This window comes from Salvelinus fontinalis, chromosome 42 (assembly GCF_029448725.1).
Source record: "Salvelinus fontinalis isolate EN_2023a chromosome 42, ASM2944872v1, whole genome shotgun sequence".
NCBI lineage: Eukaryota > Metazoa > Chordata > Actinopteri > Salmoniformes > Salmonidae > Salvelinus > Salvelinus fontinalis.
Genome location: NC_074706.1, coordinates 24,398,152 through 24,424,286, shown reverse-complemented (window position 1 = coordinate 24,424,286; position 26,135 = coordinate 24,398,152). Strand labels below are relative to the sequence as shown.

The 26,135-nt window shown below is 43.2% G+C and overlaps 2 protein-coding genes across 7 annotated transcripts in view; both read right to left on the bottom strand.

Moving 5' to 3' along the window:
- The window catches only part of LOC129841239 (neurotrophin receptor-interacting factor homolog), a 29,846-nt gene extending 17,408 nt beyond the window's left edge, over nt 1–12,438 (bottom strand). For 2 of the 4 annotated variants that reach the window (XM_055909407.1, XM_055909408.1), the window contains exons 1-4: nt 11,934–12,438; nt 9,126–9,256; nt 8,741–8,923; nt 8,147–8,221 (exon numbers count right to left, since the gene is read on the bottom strand). In XM_055909407.1, coding sequence (XP_055765382.1) covers nt 8,147–8,221; nt 8,741–8,923; nt 9,126–9,256; nt 11,934–12,216 — 672 coding nt within the window. In that variant the 5' untranslated portion in view covers nt 12,217–12,438. The remainder of the gene's footprint in view (nt 1–8,146; nt 8,222–8,740; nt 8,924–9,125; nt 9,257–11,933) is intronic. The other 2 variants (XM_055909411.1, XM_055909412.1) reach the window with 1 other exon arrangement.
- Nucleotides 12,439–13,333: 895 nt separating this feature from the next.
- On the bottom strand, nt 13,334–25,798 carry LOC129841250 (sal-like protein 4). Of its 3 annotated transcripts, none has more exons than XM_055909435.1 (7): nt 25,304–25,798; nt 24,942–25,072; nt 24,570–24,740; nt 21,883–22,047; nt 21,414–21,525; nt 15,950–16,077; nt 13,334–14,330 (listed from the first exon to the last, which is right to left on the bottom strand). In XM_055909435.1, exons 1-7 carry the CDS (start codon nt 25,584–25,586, stop codon nt 13,611–13,613), a joined length of 1,710 nt encoding a protein of 569 aa, XP_055765410.1. In that variant the 5' UTR covers nt 25,587–25,798; the 3' UTR covers nt 13,334–13,610. The 3 variants fall into 3 exon arrangements, with proteins under 3 accessions (XP_055765410.1, XP_055765411.1, XP_055765409.1); XM_055909436.1 differs by having other exon boundaries at nt 15,977–16,077; XM_055909434.1 differs by lacking the exon at nt 13,334–14,330 and having other exon boundaries at nt 14,648–16,077.
- Between the last annotated feature and the right edge of the window lie 337 nt (nt 25,799–26,135).

Sequence of the window (26,135 nt, the reverse complement as noted above, 5' to 3'; positions counted from 1 at the left end):
ACCATGCATGAGAGCACCAGCTGTTCCGGACGACTGTGATCATGCTCTCCGTAACCGATACGAGTAAGACCTTTAAACAGGTTGTTACGTTCCCCAGCAAGTAAACCAAATAATGTTGCTCAAACAGAAGGGGGAATTAACAGAGTCACTGACCACAACCAAAACGAAACAGGTGGGATTTTAGGAGGGGTTCTGAAAGACACTCATGGGGGTGTCCACTGACAAGTTGACTAGCAACAACAACAGTAACCTGAAAGAAACCCACCATGAGAGCCCACAAAATTTGCCCAAGAAGAGGCAAACAAAACAAAAACCCACACCAAACTTAAAGACAGGAAGCAAAGCAAAAAGTGGTCAAAACAAAATAGGGAAGATCAGATAAAGGATTGTTTGTCTAGAAATCAAATAGGGAATGCCAACTGAAGGTGTTAACCCTCCATGTCGCTCAAGACAATTTGAGCACTGGGCCAACCACTCTTAAATATTACCTGGGACAGCACAGGTGAAACACCTTACAACTAACGAGATGAACAAGCCAGCACAGGTGTAATACATACTGACTAACGAGGTGACACCAATCAGTGAGCCCCACATGCAAACATACTAACGCCCAACCTCAAAATATAAATGGCAAAACCAAAGCCTGTAACAAGGTTTAACAAGGTTAACATTCACAAGGCCGCAGGGCAAATTACCAGGATGCGTACTCAGAGCATGTTTTGACCAGCTGGAAAGTTTCTTCACTGACATTTTCAGTCTCTCCCTGACCCAGTCTGTAACACCTACCATCAGAACACCATAGTCCCTGTGCCCAAGAACGCCAAGGCAACCTGTCTAAATTAGTATCACCCCGTAAAACTCACTTCTGTAGCCATGAAATGCTTTGAAAGGCTGATCATGGCTCACATCAACACCATCATCCCAGACACCCTGGACCCACTCCAATTCGCATACCGCTGCAATATATCCACAGAGGATGCAATCTCTATTGCACTCCACATTGCCCTTTCCCACTTGGACAAAATGAACACCTACGTGAGAATGCTGTTCATTGACTATAGCTCAGCGTTCAACACCAGGTGGTGAGAATAGGCAACAACACATTCGCCATGCTGACCCTCAACACGGGGGCCCCTCAGTGGTGCGTGCTTAGTATTCTCCTGTACTCCCTTGTTCACCTACGACTGTGTGGCCGTGCATGACTTCAACACCATCATTAAGATTACCGATGACACGATGTGATAAGTCTGATCACCGACAATGATCAGACAGCATAAAGGGAGTTCAGAGACCTGGCAGTCTAGTGCCAGGACAACAACCTCCCCCTCAACGTCAACAAGGCAAAGGCGCTGATCGTGGACTACAGGAAACGGAGGACCAAGCACGCCCCCATTCACATCAACAGGGCTGTAGTGGAGCGGCTCAAGACCTGCAAGTTCCTCTGTGTCCACATCACTAAGGATCTATCATGGTCTAAACACACCAACACAGTCTTGAAGAGGGCACGACAACGCATCTTCCCCTCAGGAGGCTGAAAAGATTTGGCATGGGTCCTCAGATCCTCAAAAAGTTCTACAGCTGTACCATGTAAAGCATCTTGACTGGCTGCATCACAGCTTGGTATGGCAACTGCTTGGCATCTGATCGCAAGGCGCTATAGAGGGTATTGTGTACGGCCCAGTATATCACTGGGGCCGAGCTCCCTGCCATCCAGGACCTCTATACCAGGCTGTGTCAGACGAAGGCCAGACATTTTTTTAAGGATTCCAGCCACCCAAGTCATAGACTGTTCTCTCTGCTACTGCACAGCAAGCGGTACCAATGCACCATGTCTGGAACCAACAGGACCCTGAAAAGCTTCTACCCCCAAGCAATAAGACTGCTAAATAGTTAGTTAAATGGTTAAGCAAATAGCTACCCGGACTATCTACATTGACCCTTTTTGGACTAACTTTTTTGACACATACGCTGCTGTCACCGCTTACTATCTGTCACTTTATTCCTAGTTATATGTACATATCTACCTTAATTACCTCGTACCCCTGCACATCGACTCGATACTGGTACCCCTTGTATATAGACAAGTTATCATTACTCATTGTGTATCTATTATTACGTGTTTTACGTTTCTATTATTTCTCGACTTTCTTTCTCTCTGCATTGTAGGTAAGGGCCCGTACGAAAGCATTTCACTGTTAGTCCACACCTGTTGTTTACAAAGCATGTGACAAATAACATTTGATTTGATTTGAGAGGTTTGAAAGGAGGTTAGAGATCGAGGTCAGAACAGGTCACAAGTGGTCAGCCAGCAGAGCGCTCATAGAGGTGGAGGAACGACTGCAACACGCTGTCATTGTTTGGTCAGTAAACCAAGGCAGGCTGGGTCTGGGATGCAGAACCACGTCAAGCTGGAAGAAAGCAGAGTACAAAGGGAGGTCACAAAGGCTGAGGAAGAAAGAAGGCACGTCAGAGCTGTAGCCATGAAAAAACAAGCCAGCTGGACACGCCGAGAGAGCGTGCGAGACAGGGCACTCACCCAGCAACACTTCTGGAACATGAAAGGGCAGCAGATGAAGTTTCTGGCTTGCTCTGTGTACAATGTTTTGCCCACACCAACAAACCTCCAGACGTGGGGGTTGGCAAAAAGCCCAGCAGCACAATATGTGGACAACCGAGCATGTGCTCTCCTCCTGCCAAGCAGGTCTGACCGATGGTTATCGTTCTTTGGTCTATAGGCTCCAAGCAGGTGGTCCTCATCACGCTCACAGTGCCCTGGGAGGAGAGGATGGAGTTGTTGCATGAGTGGAAGCTCAAATACCAGTCCCTCATCCTTGAGAGTCAGCAGAATGGATGGAGAACCTGGAATCTACCAGTTGTGGTCGGCTGCAGGTGCTTCGCAGGCCAATCACTCTGGAGAGCTCTGTGGCTACTTGGCATTGAAGGAGTGGCAAGGAAGAAGCTAGTGGCTGATGTACAGTAAGCAAGCAGGCAGAAGTGGACATCCTGTTGAGTCTGCCTGAAGTGGAATGAGCGGTGTCAGAGCCAAGTAGGCAGTACGGAAGCAGGGCTGAGTTGAGTGGTGGATCGAGGGTGTAGTTCCAGGATGCTGGTTCTGCCGTCGAGCCCCACTGAGGTGTCGTGGCATACAGTGTAGTCTGTAGTTTAGACTGATGTTTATAGTGTAGTCTGTATTTTCTTTTTGCCTGGTATGTACACACTGTATGTGGATTGTGTAATTTGTGTGTCTATACAGTGCCTTCAGAAAGTATTCACACTCCCTTAACTTTGTTCAAAACATTTTGTATTACAGCCTGAATTTCAAATGTATAAAACGTAGATGTTTTTGTCAATGGCCTACACACAATACCCCATAATGTCAAAGTGGAATTTTGTTTTTCAAAAATTGTACTAATTAAAAATGAAAAGCTGAAATGTCTTTAGTCAATAATTATTCAACCCCTTCGTTATGGCAAGCCTAGATAAGTTCAGGAGTAAACATTTGCTTAACAAGTCACATAATAGTGTTTAACATGATTTTTGAATGACTACCTTATCTATGTACCCCACACATACAATTATCTGTAAGGTCCCTCAGTTGAGTAGTGAATTTCAAACACAGATTCAACCACAAAGACCAAGGAGGTTTTCAAATGCCTCACAAAGAAGGTCACTTATTCGTAGATGAGTAAAAAAAAAAGTTAAAAAAAGGCAGACATTGAATATCCCTTTGGGTATTTTGAAGTTATTAATTACACTTTGGATGGTGTATCAATACACCCAGTCATTACAAAGATAAAGGCGTCCTTCCAAACTTAGTTGACACAGAGGAAGAAAACCGCTCAGGGATTTCAACATGAGGCCAATGGTGACTTTAAAACAATCAAGGACGCATGGCAAACAAATGGCAAAAATTACGAAGTACGAATGAAAATCTGAGTAAAGGACAAAATTCAGCACTATTTAGTGGACAGCGCCACTACATAAGTTTACATTTTAGTCAATTAGCAGACGCTCTGGGACTTACAGGAGCAATTAAGGTTAAGTGCCTTGCTCAAGGGCACATCAACAGAGCCTTGTCGGCTCGGGGGTTCAAACCAGCAACCTTTCAGTTACTTGGCCCAACACTCTAACCACTAGGCTAACTTAAATGGTTTAAATCATGACAAAGAGGTGGGGGTGCTAGTTTCATTTGGAAGCTTATATTTTAATATTTACCACTGTAAAACACATTTACTATTACATTTTAAACTAATAGGAGAATGGTTAAATTAGCATTATTTAGAGACCCCCCCCAAGTTTGACTTTTGTTGCATTTAGTGGAGCTAACGTCTCACTCAGGGGAGGTGCATGGCATGGTTGAGAGCGTAAAGCGTAGAGTAGGCCTAGGCTATAGGCTAGCCTATATCAGAAACGTTTCTTCTTTCGTTGAACAGGAAAAACATTTCATGCAATTCTACTACACTTTATATGACTGGAGACATAAACAGAATCGTTTTAATGCTGCTGACACTGACAAACAGATCAATAAAAACGACGTTATCCATATAATAGACCACAGGTGTCAAACTCATTCCACGGGGGGCCGAGTGTCTGCGGGTTTTCGCTCCTCCCTTATACTTGATTGATGAATTAACATCACTAATTAGTTAGGAACTCCCCACACCTGGTTGTCTAGGGCTTTATTGAAAGGAAAAACCAAAAACCTGCAGACACTAGGCCCTCCGTGGAATGAGTTTGACACCCCTGTAATAGACCATACGAGAAGGGGAGACACAAATAGAAAATGACGTCCATCTAAACTGGAGGAGGAAATTATTGTCCAAAAAATAAATTTAAGTGGCACTGACCCAACAATGATAGTGTGAATATGTGCAGTCATCCGGGATATGGCCGATGCTCTCCGCTGATGCCAATAAGATAGGCTATACTGTTGATCGCTCAATTAAATTTAGAATTTTGATAACTAAAAGCAGGGGGAAAACTTTGGTTTTAGATGTGGGAGAGACATAACTTTTTTAATTAAATTTTCCAGTCAGATAAACACTCCAAACAGCCTACCCGACCGCTCCGAGGCGTCCACATGGTCCTAAAGCACCCTATTGCCTCGTTTTGTATCACATTCCAATGATACAACTGCACAGTGAAAGTTGCGCCCCGACTAAAAGACAGATGAGAGTAATTTCATTGCATTCTTTACATCAATAGGCATTTGCTTTCCCCCCCCCCCAAAAATCCCACTTTTTTTTCTATATTGCAATATGCCGACAGTCGCAACCCGACAGTCGCAATTCAACAATCATCCACTTAGTATTTGCTGTGCGAGCTGCACAAATTGTTTGCGTTGCCTTTCCTTTTGACTGTAGGCAATAAGATTTAAAACATCTACTAATATTTTTTGAAACAAGCTAATATTCCTCTGTGGCCAAATCATGCTTTAGCTGCCTATTTTTTATGATTTTATTTATGTATTTCTGTATAGACAGGAGTAGGGTAATTATATAATTTAATGAAATTTACTTTAACACTTTAATTTAAAGCTTAGCTTCGCCTAGCCTTATGGACGCGCCACCTATGTGTAAGGAGGTAACATGATATCTATCATAAGGGAATTACTAGTTATCTCACGAGCTCTGGCAGAGAGTAGCCTATGTGAGCGCTTTAACAGTAGCCTAAACAAACAGTTAAAGTATCCATCACCAATAAATTAATGAACATCCGAGATAATAGGCGGGTTTATGCTGTGAACAACATGCTTTTAGTAGCCTATCAGAATCGCCTACAAAAAAAAAGGTTTGTGATAGGCCTTCAATTAAAAAGGTTATAGCCTACAGTTCACAATAACTGGGGGGGGAAATTACATTTAATCACCAAAATAAAATGATAGTAAACTTTCATGATGAAACTTTTGTTTCATCGTTGAAGTGTTGGCTAATGGTTTACTGAAACTTAAGGAAGCTATCTGATTTTCAATAGCACCGATGACATATACCTATTCATTTGATGATATGCGAGAACCTTGCTTAATGGATGGATTTGTTGGACGGGTTGCAAAATAAATCCTCCCATTGCAGGGATCAACTTCCTGTGGCATGCAGTTTTATAGCCTCATGCAGTCGTAGCAGTTTATTATTGCTATAATATTAAACTATTATTAACTTACTATTCAGCTAGTTCAAATACTTCAAGCTATAGTCAAAACCAACTACTGGAAGAAAAAAAAAATCTTACGCGCACACAAATTATTTGGACAATAATATTGAGTGGAGTCGTTTTTTTTATTAGCGGGAAGACGTTTAACAAATGTCTTCAAATGTAAACAGAAGTGTCACAATAGATAGCGGCATATTTATCAATCGGGGCATTTGAAGCTGAACAGAGATCTTCATGCCTTCTGCCAAACCAGGTCTGATATCACAAAGAAAATTCGTCCTGTCCCTTTGGGGATGTATATAATTAAACAATATTTTAGTGACTGCAGATTACCGGTGTGGAGCTGTTTTTACACACCAATAATCTGTGTTCTATTCACCATTGTGCATGCCCTTGGGGACAGTCTGTTCGATTACAGCCAAAAGCTGTTTTGTGGGGTTTGTAGTGAGTCTCCTATAGAATGTCTGATCAATCAGTTGCCTGAGTACATCAGTCTTATAGACTGTGTAGTCGTGTACAGTTACAGCGCTGACAAAAAATACAATAAAAAATCAACTCAATTACGCTCTGCTCCTTGATCCATGCTCTGGCATGCATGCTTTAGGCTATCAAATAACTTGTCAATCATATCAATTAAAGAAACAGTGAATGAATGGTTGCAGCAACCATTACATGGTCTGACAAAGTTGATAACAAATTAAGGCCTAATGAGACAAAATAACAATTCTCTCGTTTGAATGACTTACCATCTCTTGTATGCGACTTTAACTAAGTCATTCAAACATGATACTAAGTTGTTAGAACAAGACACTAAGTTGTTTGAACAAGATACTAAGTCGTTCAAATGAGATAATTCCAAGAGTCACATTTTTATAATTTTTTTCACCTTGGGTTTCAGGGCTTCTGTAATTCCTGTACATGCAAATGTATTTGGCGAATAAAGGTGATTCTGATTCGGAGTGCCTTGAAGGGGGAAGGAGTAGCGATTGCGGTGCCTGTAAGGTGAGCCGGCAGCAATGACCCCATCATAATATCATGGTTATAAAGCGCTGTCGGTGTATGCAGAATAGGTTAAGATCAGATGTAATATATACTAAAGAGAGTCTCAATGAAAGTCTTAATGAAAAGTCCCATTTTGTGTTAATTTTCTTCCCAGTTTATCACATTATCATGCCGATTGAGATGTGTCTGTGTGGTTTTCATATGGTGTATTTAAAACTTGTTTGTTAAAATAATAAAGTAGTTAAATGGAAGTAATGAAATAGACATTTGTGAACATTATATTGCCTACAAAGTACAAACACAATTTGTAACAGACTTTTTAGGCTTCTGTATGCCTTATAAATCACACAATGCCTGGATGCAATATTCTACGCAGGAATGTTCAACACTGAAATCTGTTACTCTCCTTATTCCTAATGCATCTCTGGATATTTTTATGTTGACAACAATGAAAAATCATCTTTCTCTTTAATGCAGCGTTTTATCGAAACATCAGAAGCTATCGACTGGAATGTTTACTTTCTATGTTAGAGTGGAATGTTTTTTCTGCTCGTGTATTCTAAGGTAGTTACTCTCTGAATGGCCTCTCTCCCGTGTGGACATTCAGGTGCATCTTCAGATGGTGCTGGTGGGAGAACCTCTTCTCACACTGGGGGCAGCTGTAGGGTTTCTCCCCTGTGTGGACCCTCTGGTGCCTCTTTAGGTGGCCAGCCTGGGCAAAGCGCATTTGACATTGGGTACAGCTGAAGGGTTTCTCCCCTGTGTGGACCCTCTGGTGCCTCTTCAGGTTGCCGGACTGGGCAAAGCGCATATGACACTGGGTACAGCTGAAAGATTTCACCCCTGTGTGGACCCTCTTGTGGATCTCTGCCTTCTGGGGGCAGCTGAAGCCTTTGTTACAGAACATGCAGAGGAACCGTTTCTCTTTACTATTGTCTGATGTGGCTCCCCCTCCCTGAGCCTGGGCTCTAGCCCTGTCGTCTGAGTTCAATACCTGATCAAAAAGGGCACCGCTGTGTGAATCGGAAGGCCTCATCGACGTGGACACTGGGTTGCGATTCCTGACAGCCTGTAAAGGGGAGTGGGTCATGACATTTGGATTTGTCTCTAAGCTTTCCCTGTAATCTAAGAAATATCTGCCTTGTGAGTGTTGTTCTCCTAAGTGAGTCTCGTCTACATTCCATGTCAGAGGAGCATCGCCCTCCACTTTCACAGTCACCTCATCTATAACCTCCCCTTGCTTATCTAGGCAACCTTCAGAGTGTACACTACTACTGTACCGGTTCCAGTCCCCTCTAGACAGATCAGTTTGTCTCTCTAAACCCATCTCTGTAGGGTAAGAAGAAGACAGATCATTGCCGGTCTCTAACGCGTCATCTGAGTCCCGATAAGAACAAACCTTCCTCAAACTCGGAATACCGTAAAGTAAATACTCTGAGCCGGGAGCAGTAGGACAGCCCAGCCTTTCCTGCCCCAGTCTCTCTGGATCTGACCTGTTATCAGATCTTGTGTGTAAGAGCCTTTGTGTTACAGCTAAAGTCTCCGTGTCTGTCTGTGACTTGAGGACGGCGTTCAGCGTTCCACTGACCTCCGTGACGCTGCGTCCGGTCCTGGTCTGAGGTGCTGCAGCGGTGGCGAGGTCCTCGGTAGCTACAGGGGATGCCACTCCAGCCATTGCTCCAGTCTGGATGTCTCTGCTGTGCTGTGGGTCCTCCTCTCCTTCAGACCTCTCCAGCTTGACCCCAGGACCTGCAGCCTCTGCATCTGCAGACTAAAACAAGAAGAGACAAAGTTATTATCAGTACATGAGTTGAATTGGATAACAATGCCGTAGGGAAGTCTCACAAGCTCCCCTATGGCTGATAAATAAGGATGTAAATGTAAGCAAATGAATAGCTGAAGGGAGCCTTTCTGAAATAAAATGGGCCACATCGGATGTACTGTCACTTTTAATGTTATACTATGACACAAACCTCTATCACAATAACGTGCTGGGTTGAGGTTCCACTCCCCTCATCAACAGTGATGGGTTGGTCATCTCTCCATGTGTTGTGTCCCGCTGGCTTCACAAAGCTCCTGTGGCCTCCAGTGAGATGTCCTTCACCTAAGAGAGCGATTGAGTGAAAGGGGATGGTTATGTTATATTGTACACTATTGACAGTGTCTACAATTGACAAGGATGTAGGGTAACACTTGTCCTAATTTCTTGATATACTATTTATTGTTCCATGCATCACATTATTTTAGTTGAGTATGAACATAAGGAATTTGGAAAGAATATGATAGTTTCTTTGTGCAAGAAGTTGTTCTTAATTAACTGACCTGCTTGGTAAAACAAAGATCAAATAAATTGTGCAAGATAGCTAAGTAATCAGGGGAAGTATTGTTGCATCCTGTAGCTACCCTGGATTTATAAGCATGGATAGACTGCCACTTGAGCATGCTTTTAGGGCAGTCGATTTCCGCGGAACTACGGGCCAGAAGGTTGATGGTTCGTGACGCACTCCCTGCCTGTTTCATTACACTGGTGTCAGAAGTGATCTGAGTTGGACCTTGCATCCACAACAGTGCGTGTACATGACTGGCGTGCGCGTGCACCACTACTCCTCTTGCCTACAGTACCAGTCAAAAGTTTGGACACACCTTCTCGTTCAAGATGTTTCTTTATTTTTACTATTTTCTACATTGTAGAATAATAGTGAAGACAACTATGAAATAACACTTATGGAATCATGTAGTAACCAAAAAAGTGTTAAACAAATCTAAATATATTTTAGATTCTTCAAAGTAGCCACCCTTTGCCTTGATGACAGCTTTGCACACTATTGGCATTCTCTCAACCAGCTTCATGAGGTAGTTACCTGAAATCCATTTCAATTAACAGGTGTGCCTTGTTAAAAGTTCATTTGTGGAATTTATTTTCTTCTTAATGTATTTGAGCCAATCAGTTGTGTTGTGACAAGGTAGGGGTTGTATACAGAAGATAGCCCTATTTGGTAAAATAAACGACAGTCCATCATTACTTTAAGACATGAAAGTCAGTCAATCCGGAAAATTTCAAGAACTTTGAAAGTTTCTTCAAGTGCAGTCACAAAAACCATCAAATGCTATGATGAAACTGGCTCTCATAGGACCTCCACAGGAAAGGAAGACCCAGAGTTACCCCTGCTGCAGAGGATAAGTTCATTAGAGTTACCAGCCTCAAAAATTGCAGCCAAAATAAATGCTTCACAGAGTTCAAGTAACAGACACATCTCAACATCAACCGTTCAGAGGAGACTACATGAATCAGGCCTTCATGGTCGAATTGCTGCAAAGAAACCACTAATAAAGGAGACCAATAAGAAGAAGAGACTTGCTTGGGCCAAGAAACACAAGCAATGGACATTAGACCGGTGGAAATCTCTCCTTTGGTCTGATGTTTGATTTTTGGTTCCAAATGCTGTGTCTTTGTGAGACGCAGAGTAGGTGGACGGATTATCTCCGCATGTGTGGTTCCCACTGTGAAGCATGGAGGAGGAGGTGTGATGGTGCTTTGCTGGTGACACTGTCAGTGATTTATTTAGAATTCAAGGCACACTTAACCAGTATGGCTACCACAGCATTCTGCAGCGATATGCCATCCCATTTGGTTTATGCTTTGTGGGACTATCATTGGTCTTTCACCAGGACAATAACCCAACTCACCTCCAGCCTGTGTAAGGGCTATTTGACCAAGGATAGTGAAGAGTGCTGCATCAGATGACCTGGCCTCCCCAATCACCTGACCTCAACCCAATTGAGATGGTTTGGGATGAATTGGACCGCAGAGTGAAGGAAAAGCAGCCTACAAGTGCTCAGCATATATGGGAACACTTTCAAAACTTTTGGAAAAGCATTCCAGGTGAAGCTGGTTGAGAGAATACCAAGAGTGTGCAAAGCTGTCAAAGACAAAGGGTGGCTACTTTAACACTTGTTTTGTTACTACATGATTCCATATGTGTTATTTCATAGTTCGATGTCTTCACTATTATTACACAATGTAGAAAATAGTAAAAACTAAGAAAACCCCTTGAATGAGTAGGTGTGTCCAAACTTTTGACTGGTACTGTACATGACATCACACCCTCTCACTTGCCAACCCCGCAGACACTGCCAGTTCAGATTAAGGAAGACATCCCATATAATAACCAGCAGGACCCAGGTGTCATGTCATCAATGCACAGCATCAAGCCCCATGCCCTTCACGGATACATTCCATGACAGGGCAGATTAAACCACACAGAGCAGTGGGGGTGGCAGAGAGAAACCTGGAGATTGAAGGTGTGCGTGTGTCTGTGTATCATGGCAGAGTTCACAGTCAATTCACGCTGTCTATATTAAAACCAGTTAAATGTAACTAAAAGTAATCTGAAATGTAATCTACATAATCCACAAAAGTAATTTATCATGAGAGGGCCATAAACAATAACTAGCAATGCTGCATACTCCTAGAAAGGTGTCCTGTGATGGAGTTGTGTGGCAGACCCTGGTTTAAAACAGCAGATGCAGAGTAGATATCTGCTCTTTTAAACCAGTGTCCGCCACACAACAACCTCACTTGATCATGTTTTTTTTAGCACTATCGATTTCCGCGGGGCAACGGGCTTGAAGGTTGAGGGTTCTTGCTGCACTCCCTGTCTGTTTCATTACAATACTATCCAAAAACTGACCAATACCCAATTCTGGGTACACATCTTAACACATGCGCAGAGGGGAAGGGGGCGACACTCCCCGCAGCCTCAGCCTAATGCAAAATGTACCTCTTGCCATTCCTCTGTACCGGTCGAGGATCTTGACACTGCTGGGACGACTGGCAAGGACGCGCTCTCTAATTGTCCTCTCTGCGCGCTCCCGTGCCACTTTCAGTTCCAATTGCTGTAGTTTCCTTCGCAATCCCCTGTTTTCTTTCTGGCTTTGAGTTATTTCCAAACGAAACACTGCATAGTCGTCGTCTACGAGTTTACAGATATCTGCCACGGCTGCATTCGCTAGCATCTCCATGATGGAGGCTATTTGAGTGTGAAAAATCATACAGTCAGCCATTGTTGTTTGCTAACGTTAACAGCTAGCTAGACAACATCCTCAACCAAGTTCCGTCTCCAACGCGAATTAAAGACTACCTGGGGTAAGTATGTGCAGCGCGGTTACATGTGTCATATTTTGAGTTCCAGGGTGCCAATAAACGTCTAAATAACAAAAACGCTAACGTGGAACTTGTTCTTGGTCACTACACTTCCTTTCACTAAGCCTGGTTACGTTAGGTTAATTTCGCACTAAAGAGAAGGCATCTTATTGGTTGGCGTCATAGCTAAACTGCTGGGGTTAAAGGAATAGGGATGCGCGCTGTTCGTTTAGTTACGGTACTGCTTACTACATTATACATAAACTCTCCTATTCATGATCACTATCTTACAAGCTCAGACTAATTTAGATAGAACAGTGTGTTAGCAAGAATAGAGTATAATTACTTTATTCCATCCTCCGTAAGGTAAATATTAAACTGTCCTTGTTCTAGCCAAGGTTTACGGGCTCTAAAAACAGGTATTCAGACAAGCCTGTTTCAAATGAAAAGTTAAATGGTTAATGAGGGGTATCTGACCAAGACACTATACATGATATGTAGAGCCCTATTAAAAACGGACGTAATCACAGATTCCAGACTTTAAAACGTAATTCACCTATATTTAAAAAATGTGTCATAAATTAATAATATGAAAAAAATGCATCAATGATTTCTATTTTCCTGCAACTTCCTGAAACAGGAATGCCCGTGTGCCTAGGTATACACTTTGTGTAGCCGTTAGCAATGATGCTAATGATAACCTTCTAATAAAGAAAAGGAAAAGGTTTCCTTTTTTTTGGGAAAGGAAGCCTTTCCCAAAAACCTTCTAATTTAAATGTTAACTACAATGTAGCCTACAACCTGGCTTGATTATTTGCATCAATCCAGTGGCCATTTGTTTAGCAAACTCTGCAATCACATGAGCGGTACAGAAACATCACAACCAAAAGATAGTCTCTTGCTGGTGCACACTTAGGGTAACTACACCCCAAAAATCTAAATATCTAATATTTTTCCCAAACCTCTGGTGGACTTATCAAATGTTTTTCTATTTAAAAAAGTGATTGAGAGAGAACCTGAACAGGACACCTGGAGAAATTAAACTGAGAAAATGATTTTATTGGATTAAATGTCACCTACAGAATGGTTCCCAGATAGGCCCTGCGCACATCTCAAGCCACACTCCTCCTATTTTGCCCTGTTGTGGACACTCCTATGTCTGATAAGGTTAGTCAGGAAGGTGAAGCTCTTGTAACAATTTGCACTTGAAGAGCCTCTCTCCTTGTTGTGAACAGTCTGGTGTTCCTTCAAATAGTTTGCCCTAACAAACCGCTACCCACACGTGCGACAGATGTATGGCTTGTCGGCGTCCGTCCTAATGCTTGGCCTCCCACGTTGTGACCCAATGACACCAGAGGAAGTAGAAGCAGGAGCCACCACCCTTTGAGCTCCCTCCTTGACCTCTAGCCATTGTTTGGGTGTTGCTGGGATTGTCTGCAATGTTATAGGCTAGGTACCTATCATGGTGAAAGCCCATCCTGACCCTGTCTGTATTGGTGGGATAACCATGAGGAAGGCTAGACCCAGACCTTCTATGAACCCAGTTACCAGGCATTAGAGGAGATCTTGAAGGAGAAAGACTTCCTGTTAGACTCCCACTAGGCGGGTCTTCCACCACTCTCTGTGAAGGCTGAAGCCCAGTGTGACCTGCTCTGTTCATCATGGATACTGTGGTGTTTGTATCATAGGAATAGGAGGGTCTATCCCCATCAGCCCCAGGCACTGCTACATCCCTGCACTGAGACTGTGAAGAGAAGGGCCTCGGTTGCTGACTGGATCCCTGATTGGAGCCTCTGTCTCTCTGATGACCACCAGGACTGAGGTTGTTCAGACCACCTGTCCACTGGTTGTGTTCTGTGTGGTGGTGGTGTCTCTGTCCTTCGCATTTGGGTCCTGATTCCAACTCGCGAAGAAAGAGTGACGGCTCCTGATCCAGTGTCCTGATCCGGGGCCAGAGTTTGTTACCAGCTGCTTCAGAGGTCCAGTCTCTCCCGCCAGTAACACCGGATATCAGCAGGTCCTCATGTTCTGCTGACTGTAAACACAAATTGAACAGAAAAGCATAGCAGTTTATATAAGAAACTCTGCTGTACACACAGAAACATGACATTATAAAATGTTAACCACAGTTAAGCCCATCTCTAACACTGTGATTCAAGTACCTAACAATATGGATCCATTGGAGTTTATTATTTAAAAAATGACATGTGTTGATTCAAAAATGAAGTATAATGTTTTGGTTTCACTGAGATAAGGAAAACTCAGTTATTTTTGTATCATTGCAGGGACTAAGTCATTCAGAACAGTCAATGTTGTATTTAATTTCAACAAAATGGTCATACACTCTCATAGTGAAGTACACAACTTTAATTGTACAAAACATGTGACAAGTAGAATAACTTTTCTCACTATGGTAACAACCTTTTCTTAAAATCTGGTACCCTACCTTTGACAAAATACATTTTTGAATACTTTGGAAAAGGTTCAGCATTGCATTCCACTGCTTCACTACTACATGTCAAGTAAACAAATTAAGGCACTAATTTCCTCAATATAAAAGACTAGCATCAAACAACTGGACAAGGTTGTCACTTCATCAGTGAAGCATTTTCACAGACACCATCACACCAACCATATCATCTACTCTGCCTCATCATACTCATTCTTTCCTCAGTTCATCTCATCCAGTTTCCCAGTAAATCCAAAACAAACAGAATTAACATCAAACTAACTAGTATTACATTACATGTCACAACACATGGGCCGTGTGCATTTTCTGCTTGTGTATCCTGAGTTAGCTCCTCTGAGAACCTCTTCCCGCAGTGCGAACAGGCTCTTTTGTGTGGATCTTCAGGTGCATCTTCAGCTGGTGCGAGAACCTCTTCTCACACTGGGGCAGCTCTAGGATTTCTCCCTTGTGTGGACTCTCTGGTGTCTCTTCAGGTTGGACGAGTGTGAAAAACTGGCCTTGCACAGGTGGCAGCCAAATGGCTTCTCCCCTGTGTGAACCCTCTGGTGCCTCTTCAGGCTGGACAAGTGTGAAAAACAGGCCCGGCACAGGTGGCAGCTGAACGATGTCTCTCCCGTGTGTATCCTCTGGTGGATCTCCAACTGTTGGGGGAAACTGAAAGTTTCCCCACAGAACGAACATGGGAAGCGCTTCTCTTTGCCACCGGATTTACTAATAGCGTTACTACTAATATAATTTGTCAATGGGCTTGTGTTGCCATTTAGTGTTGAGGCACTGGCATTGTCTGAGGTCTGGTTTAACATTAGGGGAGTGTGAGGAGGATGAAGGCCAGGGAGTGTCTGTGTTGTCGCAGGGTCCATGTTCCAGTTGATAGATCCTATAGAAGGCAGGCTGAAGGCAGCAATTGTTAGGGGGTTAACCTGAGGCACCATCAGTCTCTCTGAATCACAACTATAGGAGCAGGACGGAGCATCCCTAGCAAAGTCTGTGTCTGTTCTCTTTCGCTGCATACGGACACCTCCCAGTCCCCGCAGACCAAATTTAAGCCTCGCCCTGGTCTCAGCCAGTCTGCTGTCATGGAGACTAAGTTTGGTTGTTGTTTTGTGTTCCACTGTCTGTTTCTGGTTGTAGTTAACAGTGTTGTTCCCCAGCCCAGAGTTGCTGATGCTGTCCCATCCACTGACCTCCACTATGTCGCCTCTGTTCCTGACCTGCTCAGTGATGATGTCCCCTGGGCCCTTGGCGGCACCCGTCTGGGTCTGGGAATTCAAGATGGCTGCCCAGTCTCCTCTGTTAGCCTCCAGCCAACCACCTGCAGGAAGAGGTTACAAAGTAGACTTCACAAACATGGTAGAGAACTCTACATATGTATTTATTAGGGATCCCCAATAGCTGCTGCTCTTCCTGGGTCCAAACACATTAAGGCACTTACATCACACATAAAACAAAAGCTAAAACAGTACATCATATAACATTATTACACCACTACATATCTACAATGCAAAATGTATAATACCACCATTCAACAATATTACAATGTATGTGTGTGTAGAGTGCATGTGCTAGCATGTGCCTGTACCTGTGTGTGTGTGTGTGTGTGTGTGTGTGTGTGTGTGTGTGTGTGTGTCCACTTGTCCCCACTGTTCCATAAGGTGTATTAATCTTTTTTTTTCTTCTTAAATCTGATTATACTGCTTGCATCAGTTACCTGATGTGGAATAGAGTTCCATGTAGTCATGGCTCTATGTTGTACTGTGCACCTCCCCTAGTCTGTTCTGGACATTGGAACTGTGAAGAGACCTCTGGTGGCATGTCTTGTGGGGTATGCATGGGTGTGTGCTAGAAGTTTAAACAGACAGCTCGGTGCTTTCAGGTTGTCAACTTTTCTTACAAAAACAAGTAGTGATGAAGTCAATCTCTCCTTCACTTTGAGCCATGAGTGATTGACATGCATATTATTAATGTTAGCTCTCCGTGTACATTTAAGGGCCAACTGTGCTGCCCTGTTCTGAGCCAATAGTAATTTGTAAGTCCCTCTGTGGCACCTGACCACACTACTGAACAGTAGTCCAGGTGGACCTGCCTTGTTGATAGTGCTAAGGCAGAGCAGCGCTTTATTATGGACAGACTTCTCCCCATCTTAGGTACTGTTGTATCAACATGTGGCATGTCATTAGTAAATATAGAAAAAAGGGGCCTAGACAGCTGCCATGGGGAATTCCTGATTCTACTTGGATTATGTTGGAGGCTTCCATTAAAGAACTCCCTCTGTGTTCTGTTAAACTCTTAATCCACAATATAGCAGGGGGTGTAAAGCCATAACACATACGTTTTGCCAGCAGCAGACTATGATTGATAATGTCAAAAGCCTGACTGAAGTCTAAAAAAAACAGCCCCCACATTATTTTATCATCAATTTCTCACAGCCAATCAATAGTAATTTGTGTAAATGCTGTGCTTGTTGAATGTCCTTCCCTATAAGTGTGCTGAAAGTCTGTTGTCAATTTGTTTACTGTAAAATAGCATTATCTGGCTCAAAATGTTTCTCCAAAAGTTTACTAAGGGTTGGTAACAGGCTGATTGGTCGGCTATTTGAGCCAGTAAAGGGGGCTTTATTATTCTTCGGTAGTGGAAGGACTTTAGCTTCCCTCCAGGCCTGAGGGCACACACTTTCTAGTAGGCTTAGATTGAAGATATGGCAAATAGGAGTGGCAATATCGTCCATTATTATCCTCAGTAATTTTCCATCCAAGTAGTCAGACCCCAGTATCTCGTCATTGTTGATAAACAACACTTTTTTCACGTCTTCCACACTCACTTTAGGAAATTCAAAATTACAATGCATTTCTTTCATAATTTGGTCAGTTATATTTGGATGTGTAGTGTCTGCGTTTGTTGCTGGCATGTCATGCCTAAATTGGCTAAACTTGCCAATGAAAAAAATGATTCAAGTAGTTGGCAATATCAGTGGGTTTTGTAATGAATGAGCCATCTGATTCAATGAATGATGGATCCGAGTTACCCTTTTTGCCCAACATTTTAATTAAGGTGGTGCTCCAAAGCTTTTTACTATCATTCATCTTTGTTTCATAGTATAGTTTCTTCTTTTTATTCAGTTTAGTCACATTTACCAATCGGTTGTGCAGCCAAACTTATTTGCCATTCCTTTCGCCTCATCCCTCAAAACCATAAAATGTTTTAATTCCTCATAAATCAAACAGAATTCAACAGTTTAAGTAATTTTCTTAATGGATGCATGCTTATTAGTATGACCTCTTATACATTATATTAGGCCCAACCTTTGGAACTTTAGTTTTCCTAGATATGGCTACTATATTGTGATCACTACATCCGATGGATTTGGATACTGCTTTAAAGCAAATTTTGGCAGCATTAGTAAAGATGTGATCAATATATGCTGATGATTTCATTCCTGTGCTGTTTGTAACTACCCTGGTAGATTGACTAATGGCAGGCACTGGTTACAGTTTGAAGCTTTTTCTTGAGTGGGCAGCTTGATGAAAGCTAGTCAATATAGAAATTACCAGAAACTATACCCCCCTGTTGATATCACATACATTATAAAGCATTTCACACACATTATCCAGATATTGACTGTTAGCTTCTCACAAGAATGGGCTTCAGGTGAGGCAGATGAACCTGTAGCCATATTACATCAACAGATCCTCTCTAAGCTCTACAGGAATGTGGTTCTGAATATAGACCGCAACATCGCCTCCATTGGCATTTCTGTAGATGTTATAACCATGTATTGCTGCCACTGTATTATCAAAGGTTTTATCTAAGTGCATTTCAGAATATGAATTTCATCTGTTACTAGCAAGTTTTTATTTATTTTACCTTTATTTATTTTACCTTTATTTAACTAGGCAAGTCAGTTAAGAACAAATTCTTATTTTCAATGACGGCCTAGGAACAGTGGGTTAAACTGTTAAACTGCCTTGTTCAGGGGCAGAACGACAGATTTTGTACCTTGTCAGCTCAGGGATTCGATCTTGCAACCTTTCGGTTACTAGTCTAACGCTCTAACCACTAGGCTACGCTGCCGCCTCAAATTATTGATTTCATGAACCTTGTTTCTTAATGTGGGCTATTTTCAGCACTTTTCTGGGATGCTTAATATTTTTTATTGCTTTAATGGGAAGCTGATCAGAAGTAGACATGACAATGTTATTTATGTTTGAGTTTATAGTGCAAGGTGAGCTGCACACAGTGTACCTCCTACTAGGGCACACCGCCTCAGTGCTAAGAGTAGAACTCTGGCTCATAGGCACACGATTACTGCAAACAATAGCTGTAGGATCAACAGAGGCATTCAGGGCAGTTAGAGGGACACACATTATGACTGACAATGTACTTTTGCAGCAGCACTCCGACAATTCAGTGACACAATGGTAGGGATAATCTGAGCTGGACTTGGGTCACTGATAAGTCATTGTTTTTTTAGTTCATACACTATAATGCGTGTTTTTCTATGTAAACATAAGTTTTATTGATTTCATGAATGAGGAAAATGAAGAACAAACAATAGCCAGGTGCATCACTATTCCCATTGAATATCTATTACTCTACAGTATGTAGGCTATACAGTACCTTCAGAGAGGATTCACACCCCTTGATTTTCTCCACATTTTGAGAATGCGTGTCACTGGCCTACACACAATACCCCATAATGTCAAAGTGGAATTAAGTAAAAAAATTTATGAATTTGTAAAAATGTCTAAAAGCTGAAATATCTTGATTTTAAAAAAAGTACCCCCCCCCCAAAAAAAAACACATAAGAAAAACATGCATAAGTATTCAACCCTTTCGCTATGGCAAACCTAAATAAGTTCAGGAGAAAAAAAAATGTGCTTAAGAAGTCACATTACATTTTACATTTTAGTCATTTAGCAGACGCTCTTATCCAGAGCGACTTACAGTAGAGTGCATACATTTTATTACATTTTACATACTGAGACAAGGATATCCAAACCGGCCAAACCCTCCCTAACCCGGACCCGGACGACGCTATGCCAATTGTGCGTCGCCCCACGGACCTCCCGGTTGCAGCCGGCTGCGACAGAGCCTGGGGGCGAACCCAGCCCAGCCTGGGCGCGAACCCAGAGACTCTGGTGGCGCAGCTAGCACTGCGATGCAGTGCCCTAGACCACTGCGCCACCCGGGAGACCCACATAAGTGTTTAACATGACTCATCTCTGTATCCCACAACTACAATTATCTGTAAGGTCCCTCAGTCGAGCACTGAATTTCAAACAGAGTCAACCACAAAGACCAAGGAGACTTTCCAATGCCTCACAAAGAAGGCCACCTATTGGTAGATGGATAAACAAAAAAGCAGACATTGAATATCCCTTTGAGCATGGTGAAGTTATTAATTACACTTTGGATGGTGTTTGCATACAACCAGTCACTACAAAGATACAGGCGTCCTTCCTAACTCAGTTGCGGAGAGGAAGAAAACCACTCAGGGATTTCCACCATGATGCCAATGGTGACTTTAAAACAGTTAGTTTAGTTTAACGACTGTGACAGAAGAAAACTAAGTATGGATCAACAACATTGTTGTTACTCAACAATACTAACCTAAATGACAGAGTGAGAAGGAAGCCTGTACAGAATACAAATATTCTATAACATGCATCCTTGTAGGGCCTCCCGAGTGGTGCAGCAGTCTAATACACTGCATCGCAGTGCTAGAGGCGTCACTACAGATCCGGGTTCGATCCCGGGCTGCGGCGCACAATTGGCCCAGCATCGTTCGGGCTAGGGGAGGGTTTGGCCGGTTGGGATGTCCTTGTCCTATCGCAATCCAGCGACTCCTTGTGGTGCACGGGCACATGCACTCTGACTTCGGTCGCCAGCTGTACGGTGTTTCCTCCGACACATTGGTGCGGCTGGCTTCCGGGTTAAGTGAGTGTCAAGAAGCAGTGCGGCTTGACTGGGTCTCGACCTTCGCCTCTCCCGAGTCCGTACAGGAGTTGCAGCGATGGGACAATTGGACATCACGAAAAATGTATTTAAAAAAAGTAACATAAGAAAAACATGCATCCTGTTTAAAACAAGGCACAAAATTAAAACTGCAAAAAATATGGCAAAGAAATTAACTATGTCCTGAATACAAAGTATTATGTTTGTGGCAGATCCAGTACCACTCCTCATATTTTCAAGCATGGTGGAGGCTGCATCATGTTATTGGTATGCTTGTCATCCGCAAGGACTAGGGAGTTTTTTTGGTAATGAAAATAAATGGAATAGATCCTAGAGAATAGATCCATAGTCAAAATCCTAGAGGAAAACCTGGTTGTCTGCTTTCCAACCGACATTGAGAGACAAATTCACTTTTCAGCAGGACTTACCCAGACACTCACGGCTGTAATTTCTGCCAAAGGTGATTCCAGGATGTATTGACACAGTGCATCGTGAATACTTACGCGACTTAGATATTTCTGAATTTCATTTAAAAAAATGTCTAAAAACATGTTTTCACTTTGTCATTATGGGGTATTGTGTGAGAATTTGTTATTTATTTAATACAAAATGAATTCAGGCTGTAACACAACAAATGTGGAATAAGTCAAGGGCTATGAATACTTTCTTTAGGCACAGAACGCATTTCTCCCTCACCTTGATCCCCCATCTTCAGACCACTCAGCAGGTCAATGCTCTCTGATCCGTCTTCTATTGTCTCCTCTTTGACCAGCAGCAGATCAGGCTTTCCATCCTCCATGTCTACTGACTGTAAGAGATACAGAGTGAGAGGATGTTGGATCAAGAAATCTGATATGAGCACCCTGCTATGGAGCATCTTCTGATTGGGCAATGAGGGACTGCTGTGAGTACTATGCAAACATGTTAGTTCATTTGATCACTTGACACTCTTTCATAGTTTTATAATTCAAAGGCATGGTCAAGACCTGGGCCCGTATTCACAAAGTGTCAGAGTAAGAGTGCTGATCTAGGATCAGGTCCCCATCTGCCTATATAGTCATTCATTATGATTTAAAAGACAAAACTGATCCAGATCAGCACTCCCACTCTGTGGATACAGGCCCTGACCTAATACCATTCAGACAGTAGTTCACAGTGGGCTCACCTCAGTGAGACTGTGTGTGGTCCTGTGCTGCTCAGCTGGTTCCTCTGTGGTTTCAGGAGGAGGTGTAGTCTGGTTGTCCTCCATGACCATGGTCCCCTCAGGGTTCCCCAGACCCTCCTCACACCCCTCCTCTTTCACCAGCAGCACCTCTAGACCACCCTCCTCCTGTAAGAGACACGTGATACATATATATACACCCTCAGGTACATACACAGAGATAATAAACCCACTTTCAACATGGAGTGTTTACCCATCCCCACTACGTTTGAGTCCTATACTGTAGTTACAGAATGACTTCATTGTTGTTAAATCCATCATGGTGGACATAAATATGATGTTGTGGGTAAATAGGAGTCAGCTATGATAAGTCAAAATGAATCATCAGGCAAACCTGACTAAACTATTTTGACGTGTACAGCAGGTGTTTGTTAGTGTGTGGGTATGTGTAGGTATATACTGGTTATAATGCGCTGTCATGTTTATGCAGAATAAGATGAGATCAGATGTGATGTATACTAAAGAGAGTCTCAATAAAAGTCTTAGAATGAAAAGTCCCATTGTGTGTTTATTAAACATAAACAACTTAAATACACCATATGAAAACCACACACAGATATGCATCTCGGCATGCCTGGCAGACATCTCAGCTTGGATGTCAGCCCACCACCTCGAGCTCAGACGGAGCTGCTTATCTTCCCGGGGAAGGCCTGCCCGCTCCAAGACCTCTTCATCATGGTTGACAACTCCATGGTGTCCCTCTCCCAGAGTGAAAAGAACCTTGGCGTGACCCTTGACAACACCTTGTCATTCTCTGCAAACATCAAAGCATTGACTCTCCTGCAGGTTCATAGTCCACAACATCCATAGAGTACGACCTTTCCTCGGACAGAAAGCGGCACAAGTCCTAATCCAGGCTCTTGTCATCTCCAGTCTAGACTACTGCAACTCTGTTGGCTGGGCTCCCTGCTTGTTCCATCAAACCCCTGCAACTTATCCAGAACGCCGCAGCCCGTCTGGTACTCAAACTTCCCAAGTTCTTCCATGTCACCCCGTTCCTCGACACACTCCACTGGCTTCCAGTCGAAGCTCGCATCCACTACAAGACCATATTGGTTGCCTACAGAGCAGCAAGGGGAACTTCCCCTCCCTACCTTCAGGCTATGCTCAAACCCTACACACCCCAACCCGAGCACTCCGTTCTGCCACCTCTGGCTTCTTGGCCACATCTGCTCAACCCAGTCAAAGCTCTTCTCTGTCAAGGTACCCCAATGGTGGAACCAGCTTAACGCTGAAGCTAGGACAGCAAAGTCTCTGCCCATCTTCCGAAGACATCTGAGGCCCTACCTCTTCAAAGAGTATCTTAAATGAATCCATCCCCCCCAACGTGCTACAAATATGTTGTGTGGTTGTCTCACCCAGCTTTTGTAAGACTAATTGTAAGTCGCTCTGGATAAAAGGGAATGCAAAATGACTCAAATGTAAATATAAAAATGTAATGTCTCAACTAAAAATCTGCATTAACTTGATAAACTGCATAATTTCTCATTAAAAAAGTGTCTTGGGGGGAAAAATTAAGTAGTTGAATGGAAGTAATGAAATAGGCATTTGTAAACATCACGTAGCCTACAATGTCTGGATGCAATATTCTACACAGGAATATTCAACACTGAAATATGTTACTCTCGTTATTCCAAATGCATCTGTGGATATTTTATGCTGACAACAATGAAAAGTAATCTTTGTTGTCAGAAGCGATCGAGTGGAATGGTTACTTTCTATGTTATAGAGTGGAATGTTTTTTCTTCTGGTGTATCCTGAGATAGCTCCTCTCGGATATAGGCAAACAGCCTTCCTCCAATGTGGACCTTCAGGTGCATCTTTAACTGGTTCTGGTAGGAGAACCTCTTCTCACACTACGGGCAGCTGTAGGCTTTCTCCCCTGTGTGGACCCTCTGATGGATCTTCACCTTCTGGGGTCAGCAGAAGCCTTTGCTACAGAACATGCAGAGGAACCGTTTCTCTTTACTACTGCCTGATGTTGCTCGCCCTCCCCGAGCCTTGGCCCTTTGAGTTCAATAACTGATCGCAGTCATGTGAATCAGAAGGACCTATTGACGTGGAAACTGGGTCGCGACCCCTGAGCGTGTGTAAAAGGGAGTGGGATGCAACATTTGGATTTGTTTCTAAGCTTTCCCTGTAGTCTAAGAAATTTCTGCCTTGTTAGTGTCCTTCCCCTAAGTGAGTCTTGTCTGATTCCATGTTAGAGGAGAATCACCTTCAAATTTCACAGTCGCTATCTACGACTATAACCTCACCTTTCTTATCTAGGCACCCTTCAGAGTATACACTACCACTGTAGTGGTTCCAGTCCCCTCTAGACAGATTAACCTGTGCCTCTAAACCCAAGGATATGTTGCCAGGGTCTATCTCTGTAGTGTAAGAGCAAGACAGATCATCACCACCAGTGTTTAACGTATCACCATCTCCAAGGATTTAACAGTCCTCTGGCTCTGGTGAAATACCGGTAAATACTCTGAGCTGGGAGCAGCAGGACATCCCAGTGGCCCCAGTCCCAGTCTCCCTGGGTCTGATCTGTGGACAGATCCTGTGTGTAAGAGCCTGTGTTTTACAGTTAGTGTCTCGGTGTCTGTCTCTGACTTGAGGGCCACGTTCGGCGTTAAACTGACCTCCGTGATGCTGCACCGGGACCTGGCCTGGGGCACGTTGGCGAGGTCCCCAGTGGCTACAGAGGGCACCACTCCAGGCACTTCTCCAGTCTGGATGTCTATGCTGTGCCGTAGGTCCTCCTCTCTTTCAGACGTCTCCTGTGTCACCCCAGGACCTGCAGCCTCTGCAGACTGACACCAGAAGAGAGAAGGTTATTACCGGTACATGAATAGATTTGGAAAACTATGTCGTAGGGAAGTCTCACAAGCTCCCCTATGGCAGATAAATGAGGATGTTACATATAAGCAGGTGAAAAGCTGAGGGGAGCCTTTCTGAATTAAACTGGCCACATTTGATGTACTGTAATTTTGATGTAATACTATTACACTAACCTCTATCATGATAACGTGCTGGGTTGAGGTTCCACTCCCCCCATCAACAGTGATTGGTTGATCATCTCTCCATGTATTGTGTCCCACTGGCTTCACAAAGCTTCTGTGGCCTCCAGTGAGACTTCCTTCACCTGAGAGAGAATGGGGGAAAATAGGTGGTTAGGTACTCTGCTGTCAATGCTCATGTTTTCAAAGAGTAAATAATAGGAAATCTATTATCTGGTTAGAATGTGAGTGTCTTTCAGTAAGTTTGCCAAGTAATCAGGAGAACTATAGCATACTACATGTGATTAAGACATCTAATGTAAAAAATCTGCATATGTGAACGGGGCGAAAGGCCCCTCAACCTCTGCAAAATGTACCTCTTGCCATTCCTCTATATCGGTCGAGGATCTTGACACTACTGGGTCGACTGGCGAGGACGCGCTCTCGTATTGTCCTCTCTGCGCGCTCCCGCGCCATCTTCAATTCGAGTTGCTGTAGTTTCCTCTGCAATGCCCTGTTTTCTTTCTGGCTTTGAGTTATTTCCAAACGAAACACTGCGTAATCGTCATCTATGAGTTTACAGACCTCTGACACGGCTGCATTCGCTAGCACCTCCATAATGGAGGCTATTTGAGTATGAAAAACCATACAGTTAGCCATTGTTAGCAGCTAGTCAGCGTTACCTAGATAACAGATGTCACCCAAGTCCTGTCTCCGACACGAATTAAAGACTACCTGGGATAAGTATGTAATGCTGTGTAGTTAAGTCATGTTTTGAGGTCGTGTGTTAATTAATATATAACTAATAAAACCGCTAACGTTGAAGTTGTTCTTGGTCACTTCACTTTCGTTTACACTTCTGTGGTTTTTAAATGGCGGTTGGCAATCAACTTTAGTGATGCATTACCACCACCAACTGGACTGGAGTGTGAACCAGCGACTGGAAACGTGTCTAAAGTTGAACTCTACCCATCAAACCCCGCCTTCTCCCCAAGGAAACGGAATACATAAATAAATACAATATCAGCGTAAGGTTTTTTTAAATTCAATATTACTCCTCAATACCATTATTCCTTAATCCTTATAGCAAATGGTATCTTTGCCTCCTATAGCGCTGCCACTGAAATGGAATGTGTTCCACTGTCTCCATCTCCTGGCAGTGATTACACTTTCCAGTTGGATGTTTCCCTACTGATTTCAAAGCGCTGT